The sequence below is a fragment of the Ctenocephalides felis genome, unplaced genomic scaffold, assembly GCF_003426905.1.
Source record: "Ctenocephalides felis isolate EL2017-DRISC unplaced genomic scaffold, ASM342690v1 CF-g0.4_SCAFFOLD_03570, whole genome shotgun sequence".
NCBI classification, from domain to species: domain Eukaryota; kingdom Metazoa; phylum Arthropoda; class Insecta; order Siphonaptera; family Pulicidae; genus Ctenocephalides; species Ctenocephalides felis.
Genome location: NW_020539724.1, coordinates 22,790,446 through 22,804,639, shown reverse-complemented (window position 1 = coordinate 22,804,639; position 14,194 = coordinate 22,790,446). Strand labels below are relative to the sequence as shown.

Genomic DNA, 14,194 nt, shown 5'->3' with positions numbered 1-14,194 from the left:
TCAATTAAATGTCGGATTATGATTATTAAATTTCTGGCCTCAATTAATACGAATTATTTCGAAATGTTTCCCCATTTTTTGATTACTCTATTGTTGGCAGCACTTGTATGTGAACTCTAATTTTGTTTACGCTCGAATCCGTCAGTCACAACAAACCGATCGCCTGACATCGTATGATTTCAGTATTATCTTTAGTTGTGTTGTTTTTTTATTTCGATTTTTTTATTGTATGCAAAAGCAGTTATATCATGATTTATAATTAATACAAATTTTATTCATAAATAAATCCATTCGTATGTGTTATTTTCATAAGTGTGTGAGTTCAAACATAAATCGAGTCGGACCATTCTAAAAATAGCATTTGACGTTCATCGGCCTTTCGCTTACAATCTATCACTTACGCGGAAAATGTGAAAGAAAATATTGTTTAGTGAATTAAATATGAATTTTAAACCTAAGTTTATAAAGCCAGGTCAGTTATTAAAGCAAATCATTTTACAATAAACAAGGTCACACAGCTAACCTCAATATTTGGAACAATAATTTTTATCTATTTCTTTCTTATCTCAGGTGATTCAATTTGTGATAAACCCGATTATATTTTGGAAGAGGATGTTACAACGTTCACATTCAATCCGAATAATAATTTAAGTCTTAGTCTTCAACGTGAAAAATTGCCAATAAGGAGTATCAAGGACCATATATTGTATACTTTGGATTTGTATCAAACTGTTATTCTGATAGGAGAAACCGGTTCAGGAAAAAGTACACAGGTTCCACAAGTAAGTGATAAAAATAATTACAAAATTATCTTTGAGTTTTTGTATTTGTAGCGCGCAATTTGTATATTTCTACTGTGACTCATTTCCTCGTTAGATATAATTAACTGGATTGTAAATCCTTTGGTACTTGAGATAATTCTCAATCAGATTTATTATTTAGTATTTTTAATATTTTAATAAGAACTTTATTATTGCAATTATTTGCAATTTTATCTAATGAAAACTTGAAAAAATTTATACAATCCTGCTCAGTTTTTTATAGTCGATATTTTGATAACTGAATTATAAATCCTTTTGTACTTGACATAATTCAATCAGATTTATTATTTATTATTTTTAATATTTTAATACTAATTTTATTATTGCAGTTATTTGCAATTTTATATAATGAAATTGACTTGAAAAAATTTATACAATCCTACTCAGTTTTTTGTAGTGGATATTTTGATAACTGAATTATAAATCCTTTGGTACTCGAGATAATTCAATCAGATTTATTTAGTATTTTTAATATTTAATAAAAAATTTATTATTGCAATTATTTGCAATTTATCTAATGAAATTAACTTGAAAAAAATTATACAATCCTGCTTAGTTTTGTAGTCGATATTTTGTTAACTGAATTGAAATCCTTTGGTTTGGATTCAATCAAATTTATTATTTATTATTTTTAATATTTTAATAAGAATTTTATTATTGCAATTATTTCCAGTTTTATCTAATGAAATTACTTGTAAAATTTTATACAATCCTGCTTAGTTTTGCAGTCGATATTTTGATATTTGGATTATAAATCTTTGGTACTCAAGATAATTCAGTCAGATTCATTATTTATTATTTTAATATTTCAATAAGAATTTTATTATTGCAATTATTTGCAATTTTATCTAATGAAATTAACTTGAAAAAACTTATACAATTCTGCTTAGTTTTTTTGCAGTCGATATTTTGATAACTGAAGCATAAATACTTTGGTACTTGAGATAATTCAATCAGATTATTATTTTATTTCTAATATTTCAATAAGAATTTTGTTATTGCAATTATTTGCAATTTTATCTAATGGAATTAACTTGAAAAAATTTATACAATCCTGCTTCATTATTTTTAGTTGATATTTTGATAACTGGATTATAAATCCTTTGGTACTTGAGATAATTTAATCAGAGTTATTGCCGTTATAATAATTTAATAAGAATTTTATCATTGCAATTATTTGCAATTTTATCTAATGAAATTAACTTGAAAATTTTTGTACAATCCTGTTTAGATTTTTGCAGTCGATATTTCTCTCGACTTCTTCTCTTTCTTTTTCAATGATATTTATTTATTTAATGATATTTTAATCATTCTCAATCATTTTCCCCATTTTTATGTTCATTGGCTACGGGCTTTACATATTCTTTTAATTAAGTAGAAGCTATAATAACATATTATTAAAGAAAAATGCAACTAAATTCAAAAACCATTTTGTCTCTTTATTGTGGATAAAATGACTAAAGCAATTAGTAAAACAGTTTTATTATCCATTCAGTGACAAAACTAAAAAGTTTATTTGTAATTAATTTAAGAAAGGAAATTTATACAACATATTGGACTTAAAAATAGGTACTCACAGATAAAAACAATTAAACACTATACTACACTAATTGACACAATGTTAACACCAAGCTATCAGTAGTTCAAACATTTAAAACTAATTATGAATTAAAGTTAAAAAACTAACATTTCAAACTAATTCAAGTTCAACTATTTAAAACTAATTATGAATTGGAGTTAAAAGACTAGATTTGTGTACATAGTTGTTGAAGTCTAAACTCTGAATGAATGCGTTTACAAAGATTTTTTTAAGAAATGTGCAAACTTGTAAAACAACAACAAATATTGTTTGAAAAATTGTCGAGGAATATTTTGTAATCATTGCAGAGTGAATAGCTGACAAATCTCTTGTTGATTGCTTTATTGCTTAACTATATTAGACAACCTTCACTAAATCTTCTTTTAAATATATTGATTTCAAAATGTAAAATACTCGGGTTTAGAAGATCAATGTTATGTTGAATAGTATTAATGTAATCTGAGAGCATTGTTGTACACAGATTTTTATTTTTTGAATTATTTCTATGTTGAGAGATTCTTTTGTGTAAATTTGTAATGTAAATATATATATATATATATATATATATATATATATATATATATTGTAATGTAAAGATATATATATATATATATATATATATATATATATATTGTAATGTAAATATATATATATATATATATATACATACATATATGTTGTAAGGACATACTGACATGCTAATTTTTAAGAAGACAGTTCACAAAGAATTTTTTTTTATTCTCGATCATGTAAAGCATAAGCCCAAAGGTAACAAATTATACATCGTAACCAACCTTCAGCCGGCTCAGTGTAGGAAAAGAGGTTTATGCTATAAATGCAAGTCTCTTTTCACCAGTGTGTTAACTCCGTTTGCCTCTATTAATTTATTTATTAGTTTATTGCCTTTAATTACACTCTCTACAATATTTATATCTAAATATCACTATTTGTGTCTCACAATATATAATGTACTCACACACTTTATTGTTTGTTATTGTATCCATATATCATGCTATTTACGTCATCAGGTGGATGCTTTAGTTTGTTTTTAGTAGTTATAGTAAAAGTTAAAAACAACTGACAGGTTTTAATTTTTTTTCTCTTGCCTTTGAATGGACTGCTCTGTAGTGCTCGTGTAATAATACTTGTCATTTTGTCTTTTGTATAAGTATGTTATTTTGTCTGAAAGTGAACAAAATTGAATAAATATTAAATAATCAAATTTTCATTAAACACCTGATAATTGCAATAAATTGATCAAATTCACTATATACTTAATGGCATAAGTTCATTGATTTTAATAAAAATAATTACAAATAATTTAATACAAATAATTACTGCTTGAAAAATAAACTTTTGGAGGATAGATAAACATTTGAACTGATTACTGTGACAAGACTAATAATGACGCTGAACCTCTGACAGGATTGTGATTATAGTTTTCTTCATGTTATACATTCACGAAAACATTACTAAAATTTCCCAATTTTCAAGTGGTGTCATTTTGTTCATATATACTATTTTGTCCGTATTTCCTCTACTTGTATATAATCTCATAAGCAGGATTGTTAACTATCAATTGGCTATAATAAATTTTCTCTATGAAATTAACTTCGAAAACTTTGTACCTGACTACTTAATTTATTGTAATCGATTTGCATTTTCTCTTATCGTTGTTAAAATCGTTTTGATATACAGTTTGTGAGATTGACCATTATAATTAAATTGGGAAACAAAACATGCTAAATATTGAACTACTTGTATAAATAGAGTGTATGAGATAGAACATTATAAATTGCTTTGCGAAACAAAACATGCTTAATATTGAATTACTGAATCTTATTTTACTTTTACCACTGCCTACATTCAAAATGTGTCCACAAAAGTGATAAATAAAAACTTGTTTATATTTATATTTTTATTGAAGACTACAAAATTCTAATAATATTAATAACAACTCTTCTAAACAGAATTTGTTATCTATCAATTGGCAAAATTTTAATAGCTGTAAGTTTTATCCATGAAATTAACTTCCAAAATTTTATACTTACTTTTTTGCAGTAGATTTTTCTCTCGGGTTAATTACATTTTATCTACAATTTTAATTTGATACAGTGTGTGATTCCCATTTTAATTAAATTGGGTAACAAAATATGCTAAATAGTGAATATCTGAATCCTATTTTACTTTTGCTATTGTCTAAACTTAAAATATTTGCACATAAAGTGATCAAAAGAAAGTATGAACATAGTTAAATGCATGTCGAAATCTGCAAAATTCTAATAATGTTAGTAACATATCTAAACTGGTTTGTTAGCTATCAGTCGGTTACTTTTTAATGGCTATAGATTTTCTCCATGAAAAACTTGGAAAACTTTAAACCACACTAATTTTTTGCAGTCAATATTTATCTCAAGTGAATCAAAATTCAACTTATAGCCACAGTGATATGAAACATTATTATTAAATCGGGAAACAAAACAAGCTTTATAGTGAATAATTGAATTTCATTCTACTTTTGTTATTGTCTACATTTAAAGTGCACATATTTTTATATAAAGAAAGTGATACAAAGATTTGAAGAAAGATTGAATCTTAATAAATATATATTGAAAATTTCAAAATTCTAGTGATATTAATAACAAATCTCATAAACCAGATTTCTTATCTATCAATTTGGCTGTAATTTTTTTTCGGGAAATTGACTTGGGAAACTTTATACCAGATATTTTTTGCAGTTCCTATATATCTTGAGGGCGTTAAATACTAGATAAATACTTATAATAGTATAGATCTTTTGATGATCAGTGTATGAGATTGGACATTATAAATTATTGCTTAGATAAACAAGACATGCTAAATAATGAATAACCGAAATTTTATTCTACTTTTGCTATTGAGTACATTTAAAATATGTGCAAAGAAAGTTTGAATACAATTGAATTTATATTGAGAACTACAAAATTCTAATAATATTGATAAAAACAATCTCATAAACAGGATTTGTTAGCTATCAGTCGACCACATTTTAATAGATTCATATGTTCTCTTCAATATTAACTTGTAAAACTTTACATCAGTCTACTTAATTTTTTGCAGTAGATTTTATTCTCAAATGAATTACAGTTTATCTTATAGTTTAAAGTGGACAAATATTTATATAATGATAGTAATGCTAAGTAAGCTTGAATATAGTTAAAATTATATTGAAATCTTGAAAATTCTAATAGCAAAAGCAACAAATCTCATAAATAAGATTTGTTAGTTATCAGCTAGCTCATTTGCAAAACCTTATACCACAGTAAGTTTGTTTTTGGTATTAAATTTAGCGAATTAAAATTCATCCTATGGTCATGTTGATTCTTTCATGCACAGTGTATGAATATATATGTATTAATTTAAATATTTCAAATTTCTTAGGTAAACAAGACATGCTAAATAATACATAACTGAATCTTATTCTACTTTTACCATTGACTACATTTAAAATATGTGCGATAAGAAGTTTGGATATAGTTAAAATATTGAAAACTACAAAATTCTAATATTAGTAATAATCTTAAAAATAGGATTTGTCATCTAATTTTTAATGAATTTTATCATACATTTTTATGAAGATCACTTGCTAATTATAAATTGATATAGTGGCAATTGATAAATTTTATTGCATGAGACCGTATATATAATTTATCATAATAATAATACTTTTACACTTTATGCAATTACGCTTATCTTTTTTAAACAATAGTTTTACATGTATCTTAAATGCTATAATGGCAATTGATAAATTTTATTATAAATAATGGTAATGGTATTTTGTTTATAAACTTTACCACTTCATGCAATTTTGCTAATGTTTTTTAAACAATCGTTTTACATGTATCTTAAATGCTATAATGGCAATTGATAAATTTTACTATAAATAATGGTAATGGTATTTTGTTTATAAATGGTATAATGGCGATTGATGAATTTTATTGCATGAGATATGATATATTATAATAACGTATTTATCATAATGCTTTATGCAATTATGCTTATCTTACTTCAAACAATCGTTTTACATAAATTATGAATACTCAAGTTTATACCTTTCGATTAGAACTTTTAAATTCTTAAAATTAAAAAGCCTTCAAATTTTCTGGTTTTGCTATTAGAATTTAATAACTGTTTCCAATTTCATTTTTCTAAAGTTTTTTTCGTTAAATTGGAATTGGATATTTTTCTTGTACTGTTGCAATAAAGTTAGTCTGAAGAAAATTTATAAAGGACACATTTTTTTAATACAATATCAAAAATATACTACGCCATATTTAGTTTTTAATTAAATAAAATATTATTATACAAAATTTATAATTCATTCTATGCAAATGATAAATTGTGACAATAATCTTTCTACTTTTAAATGCATTTTATGCACTTTGTTTGTCTACAATTATATAAAGGCTAGCAAATATAAATTGAGGAAAAGGTTGAATTTTCTAATTTATTGATTATTGTAGTAAAGTAATTTATTATGTTTATATCGATGAATTTTTATTATGTTGGTTGAATTTATTAAGATGATTGTTATTCGAATATATCTTTTTGCTATGGATTAGGAATTTAGTCCCTGATATCAGAAATCTTATAATTTAACATTTCTGAGGTGTGCAAAAAGTTATTTTTTGTAATTTTATGCCATCTGTTAATACAAAACAAAGAAAGCAGATAGACTGTTAACAATATGTATGTGCGCAAATAGTTGTTCTTATATGATTTATATTTGAAATTTATTATATGTCAACAACAAATGTCAATATAAATCTAGCACAAATAGAAGATATCTCATTTAGCCTATCGGGTGATTGTATCGGAATTGTGATATTGTTAAAGAATGTTATTTTTAAATGCATTCAACTAATATTAAGGTTTTATTTTATTTGATTAAAAAAGATTTATAAAGAAATACATAGGCACATAAAGAAATTAGAACAACGGCAGAAGTTTTGGTCAGGATTGGTTTAGTTTATTTATTCGAATTAGTCTCTCCGGATTTGATACAACTTTTTGTGAGATACAATACCATTGTGTAAAATTGTTTCAGCAAACCTAGCAGGATGATTAATGATTAAAATGCGGTTTTACTCACAAAATTATTGAAATAACGGATGAGATTTGAACGTTGATCTCAGACATTATCGTGCAAATACATGGACTTGGTTTTCACGCCACAGCCAAGAGATAACACTGCATTTATTGCTCGGCCTGGTGTAAAGATACTCTTTATGAATGTTCTTGATTGAAAATTTAGTGATAGCTAATTTCATGTGACAACGAGATATGTCTCAGTAACATTTAAATCATCCAATAACACTAGAACTAGATAATCAATAGATTCTAAAATAAAATATAATGCTGGTTCTTTGTTCGAAGCTACGATATGTAGGATGTATCCTTTCATTGCTCTATTTTGCATCAGACATGGTCTCAACAATAATTATCATTGTAACCCAAATATAATTTATTTTGAAGTAGATCAATCAGTTATTGATTTTTTTTAAATAAATTTATTATTTATAAATTTATTATAATTTATTTATATTATATAAAGGTATTAAAAAATTCTCTTCTCTTCTTGCGAGAAACAAACTCACCATTAAATTTTTTAACTTCCCGAAGAAGTTTGTTTTTATCAAAAAATCCCATTCGCCAATTTTATGTTTTCTCGACGTTTCAAGCCATTCTGAATCGAATGAGACCATATTTGGAAGAAGTATGTGTGTGAGTGTATGTCTGTATGTAAACAGATTTTTTGCTGTAAATAGACGTTTTGTTAAAAACGGCTGGACCGATTTCAAAAATTTAAAAGCCACTCGACGTATCTCGATGAGGACTATCGTTTGTCAGTTTTGTGCGATGATCGGCCTAGCCGTTTTTTTTTCTAATTTCGAAAAAGTGTTAAACTTTTTTTTTAAGCTCATACCACCGAATCGATTTTAAAAAATCAGAAACTGGTCGAAAGATATTAGTTGGGAATGATACTGATTAGTTTTAGGTGAAAATTCACCGAGACGTTTGCAACGAAAATTAGGCGATTTATATTTAATGTACCTATGTAAAATGCTCGTCTCATGGTTTTAGTGATAATCTTACTTAGAAACTGACCTATATTTTCACCCTCCTACTACAAGCTCTTATGTTCCTACACAATGCGTGAAGTATAAGCGATGCGTATAATTCAATGTTAATAATTTTGTTTTTATAGAAATGTCCATTTCATATTATTTCGAAACATGAGTTACTAGTGGATAATCCAGATTTAAGAATATGATTTTCAAAATTTTGTCAAGTTTATATACATATTCAACGTATCGTATGCATTCACATAAAATTTAACATTTATCATAATTAATACTTAAGTTTTTTTTTCTCCAAAATATATGGTTGGTTTTCTGTGTAAAATATCTAAAAACATTATTCGTTTCAATGTTGTAACTAAGTTGTTTCATATTTTAATGTACTTCTACAAGTTTTCCACATACCACCACAAGAAATATCTGAGTTTTGGAAAATATTATTATTTTGGCCCAAAATTTTTGGGTATTATAGCTATATACATACATATTTGTCCATATTTTCATTCATCGGACTTTCTGTTTTTAAAAAATAAATGGGTAGAAATAATGCTTTTAAAATTGTGAAATAAACATTGGAACTATTGAAAATTGAAAATTAAAAAAAATTATCTCTTCATAAAAAAATCGATAAAGGCAAAAGTTTTAGAAATATATTTTGAATTGAAAGTGTTATTCTACACAAGAAATGTACAAATCGCATACAAAGTATGTTTTAGGAGGTTCTTTTAAAATGTGTGATTTTAGACAATTTTGTGAATACATATTTATTATGAGGTATTTAATTATATGAACCAAATTTTTTTAGTGAACAATTTGTTTTTATCCATTTCATTTGCTTATAAAATAATTTATATTAAATTACATGGTAATTTATGTGTAGGTACATATTACATAGTAATTCATAAAGTCAGAAAGATTCGAATCTGTGTAAAGCAGACAGTGCTTTTTGGATTGGTTGTTTGTTCTCGTTCTTCACTCATGTTTAGTGCTTTAAACTAATTAAGCTTAATGTATATTTCAAATTAACATTCTTTTGCAAACATTTTTGCTCATATTAACACTTTGCATAATTTAATTTATCTGGATTCACAGCTGACTTGAGTAAATGTATAACTTTGTTTTTTCATTTCAGGATTGAAGTTCTGAGAACAAACAATCAATTCGTCTTATAAATCTATTAATAATGGTTGGCCCGAGTTCTCACATAAGCAAGTTATTGCTTTCTTTATTTGGCATTCTTCTGCTGTGGTATGTTTATATGGATGTTAATTTGTATTTGCGCATACAAAACTACCCAATTGATAAAAATTATCACTTCAATTTAACGGAAAATAATGCAGTACTTGTGAATAAAGTGGATGCAGTACCATATGAAACAGTGACATGGATTGATTGCAAAATTAATCCATTATGCGATGTTACAGTGAAAGCTTTGATGCTGGACCATACAAATCACTATGTATTTGCACCTCTGGCTACTGCTTCAGACACTTTAATCGGATTTTCTAAAAGTTCCTGGATTACTCCTAACATGATCTCATTCTCACATGTATTCGTAGCTCTTTTGGCTGCAAAATTTATTGCTACTGATGATATCATATTCAGGAGAATCGGTGTGATTTTATTTCAGTTCAGAACTTTTTTGGACGATCTAGATGGTCATGTTGCCAGAGTAAAGAAGCATATAAGAGGTGAACGTTCTGAGATTGGTACTATGGGTTATTATGTAGATGGAATATGTGATGGTTTAGGTTGTATAGCCCTAATGATTGGTGTGTTTTTGTGTTTAAAAAATAATCCTCCAAGGCGCGGCTATACACCTTTGCAACCTATTTTACCAACAGAAAACAAAATCATTGAATGTGGTATACTTTATAAAATGAAGATAACATCTAGAAAGTTAATGAATGTTGTTTTGTGTTTCTCGGGTCAACTTTTATTGAGCAGTACTGCTTGGAACCGATACATTGCTTTATATCAGGATATGCTTGAAAGAGATAACTTGCCATTGATAGAACTTACAAAGCAAGATTTGGTTCTACGATCAAATCTATTTTTTGCTGTTTGTTGGATGTGGAGAGTGATAAATGTGCATTCTTTGCTGCACTGCTTACTATTTGGAATTTTCTGTGATAAAATGTGGGGATTTTTAAGGGGGATACAACATATTGGTTTTGTTGTTTTGTTGTGTGCGATATGTTTAACAGAGATGCATGTTTTGGAGGCCCAAAATTTTATTTTTAACTCGTTGACTGGGAATAGTACAACATTGTGATTTAAAAAAGATTTTATTCGAGATTTATCATTTTTTTTTAAAAGATTCTTTGTTACGCAAATTGAATTTGCTTTTGATATAACGTACTTGCCTGTGTTACTTATTAAATTATATAGTTATATTTATTGAAGTTATACATGTACTCTATATGATGCATTTGTTCAAATTAATGATTTAAGCTTATTACAAATGCATTATTAAATTTTATTTTAAATTTTATATGCCAAGATAAGAAACCAGTCCGTCTTAATGTGCTTTTAAAATAACCATTTGTATACATAATATTAAGTGAAATAATTGTATATTTTATATGAAATCATAACAGTTAAAATTTAAAATTTATCGTTAAAATATTATTTTTAACAAATTAAACAGTGATTTTTAAAGTTAAACAAGTGATTGATTTTTTGGATTGGGTATTGGGTTCTCAAATAGATATTCATTTAAATAGTTTGATGGCAAAACTAGAACATTAACAAATGTCTGATTTCATAGTCTTTTAGGGTTTGATTTAGAATTGGTGGCTTTCTTACTCCCACACCAACTAGGTCTTCAATCAAAATTGATCTTTGTCTTTCGAAATCAACATCATTTTTGAGTGGTTCTGGAGTAAATTCTTCTATTTTCTGTTGTAAAATATCTTCATTAAACTTGTGTATTGATGATTTCCAGTAGTTGAATTATTTTTCAGAACTGATGATACTTGATCATTTTCTAATATAGTTGAGCTTCATTTATAAAATGTTTTGGTGTTATTTGTCATTTTTTCTAAATCTGTTAGAATTCGAGCTATAGAAGTTCCTACTAAATATTTTTGTTCAAATGCCCTGTAACCAATTTCAAAGCATTCTAAAAGCCAATCTTAAGTTAGTGCAGATAAATTCCAATTTACTTAAGCTCGATATTTAATGCTTTTTGTATTTTTTGCAAATGGTCCAAATCTTTTACTAAGAAGACCAAACTATATAAGCTTGCATTGATTTGCTCATTGGATCAATTTATACAAAACACCAAAGGGAAATATTAATATATTAATAATATTCGTTTTATACATCTAAAATGAAGATTGTTACTGTCATAAAAACCAAATTAATTCGCAAGCAGCCATATACCCTGTAAAGGCCTCTCCTTCCAACTATGCCATCTACAAAAAACATGAATATTGATATGATACTCAACTCGATACAATACCAAATTTTTTCAAATTAAATTTAATGTTATGAAAGTAAAAGTAATTTACATACAAATTACAATTACTAATTAAGAAATTTTTACTAATCTTTCAGATTAATCTTTTAAATAGTCTTAACAACGAAAAGGCTTAACTTTACTTATTACGATTATTGATTTTATACTGTAGTTTTCAAATTTGTGGACTAATTTGTTTTGCTTTGATAATTCGAGGCTTGCATTGGTTCTTGAAAAAAAAACATTATTTTTATGCAGTTGTTGTAACAATCAATATATAAGCCTATTATTAATTATACATGGGGATGGTAGTGTAATATCTAATATTATTGCTATGTAATGATTATGATTTAAGATTCCTGAAGGTATCGAAAGGCTTAGTTTGTTTTCTTATTTTTGTAAAAATAGGACATATAATTATAGCTTCACAAAATACGTACCGTCCGATATTTAAGAAGAAATCGGAATTAAATATTTTCCACAAATTGTCATGTTTTATATATTTATCTCGAAATACTTTATTTTAAATTCATTAATAAATGAATATTTTTAATACGAATAGCTTTTATAACGCAAGTGTACTTATATATACATAAAATATAAGAGGTTTTAATTGTTAAAGACTGCTAAAAGAAGTATATAGCTTGCATTTTATGCTCAAATATTATATTTATATAATACAATAGTATATAGTTTTAGACTCAGTTGGTCTTATTCATGAAAAATGAATTATTGAATAACCTATGAAACAAAATTGAAACTTGAACCACATGTAAAATTCTGGTTATTTGATATATTTTTTGTGAATAAGACCTAAGATTTAATATATATATATATATATATATATATATATATATATATATATATATATATATATATATACATACAATATATAATTAACGAAATTATTCTTGGCGAAATTACTACATTATTTAAAAGGCCCTTATCTATTGGGTGCTGAGGGTGGATTGCATTATTTCCATGAGATTTTCAAATATTTTTCATGTTTTTTTATGTGATGATTGTTTTCACTTTTTTTATTGATATTAACTAAAACAATTATTTTAATTTGTAGAAAATATAAATTGCACGTAACTGCCTCATTTTACAACAAAACTTATTATTCGAAAATTGATTCTCATTTATTTTTGATGAGCACAAATATTGCGTTCTTATGTGAAATTATTGAAAATACATATTGATAAGATTTAATACATAATAATTAAAAATCTATAACGCAATTTATTCATTATTTTTTGATAATTTGCGATAAAGATAATATGTGGCCTTGCTCATTATACCACAGCTTATGTTTTTTATCTGATTGTTTTATTATTATTCAATTTATTTGCCTCATAACACATCTTACACCTTCTTAAAGATTAATATGATCATAATTTTTATAAATATAAAATGTTAATACCATATTATTTAAAGGCTTAACTAATTTATCCATTTATTCAGAATTATTTTCAATTACATTTATCACACAACCAATTGTGCTACTAAACTTAATTTGTATTACTTATATTGTTAGTACTTTTGTATTTTTGTAAATACTCGAATTTTTCATCACTAAATACATACTTTGATGCAATCCGCCCTTAGAATTAAATCCTTAAGTACTCACAGTAATATATATTTATATTTTTATGTACAAGTATTCATTTATGCATTTTTTTTTTATTAAAGTGGTTTTGAAACCGCTATTAATTTTAAGTTAAATTTGCGCTTTGTGTAATTGTATCTTCCGTAAGTGGGCTTTCAGTTCTAAAATGATTATTTATTGAAAAACTGTATTATCCATTACAAAATGATATAATAATCTTGAGTGATATAATGTAATGTGATTTGTGATATATTTTGTTTCAAACTTTTATGAAATTTGTTAAACAAGAATAGTTAATTAGCGACACCGAAGTTTGGGTGAAGGTTTTTCAAAATTGTCTAGTCAAAATTAGATTTTCAAAAAAAAAAAATCGCACAAAGAATTTGAGTGAAGAAAATCTCGCATGGTCTTGTTGATGCTAGTTTTTTATGATTGCAAATTTATAATAGATACAGATAATTATTGCAGAATATGTGTACCTATATTTTTCTGCAATAATTTTTATATAAGTGTTCCAAAAGTTTATTTTGCAACTGACTAATAAATTGCGATTTTATTTCTTACAAACGTTTCGAAACCTGATCTCATTTTTAGTGTAATATA

General features: G+C 25.8%; 1 protein-coding gene across 2 annotated transcripts; it reads left to right on the top strand.

The window, feature by feature from the left end:
• The first annotated feature begins 313 nt into the window (after nt 1-313).
• On the top strand, nt 314-10,794 carry LOC113382717 (ceramide phosphoethanolamine synthase-like). Of its 2 annotated transcripts, XM_026620948.1 has the most exons (3): nt 314-472; nt 571-782; nt 9,652-9,714. In XM_026620948.1, the coding sequence occupies exons 1-3, from the start codon at nt 442-444 to the stop codon at nt 9,655-9,657; spliced, it is 249 nt and encodes an 82-aa protein (XP_026476733.1). In that variant the 5' UTR covers nt 314-441; the 3' UTR covers nt 9,658-9,714. The 2 variants fall into 2 exon arrangements, with proteins under 2 accessions (XP_026476733.1, XP_026476732.1); XM_026620947.1 differs by lacking the exon at nt 314-472 and having other exon boundaries at nt 693-782; nt 9,652-10,794.
• Nucleotides 10,795-14,194: the final 3,400 nt, after the last annotated feature.

What these genes read in the sequence shown, in the direction of transcription:
- LOC113382717 (XM_026620947.1), top strand. Translation starts at nt 9,703, where the DNA reads ATGGTTGGCCCGAGTTCTCACATAAGCAAGTTATTGCTTTCTTTATTT.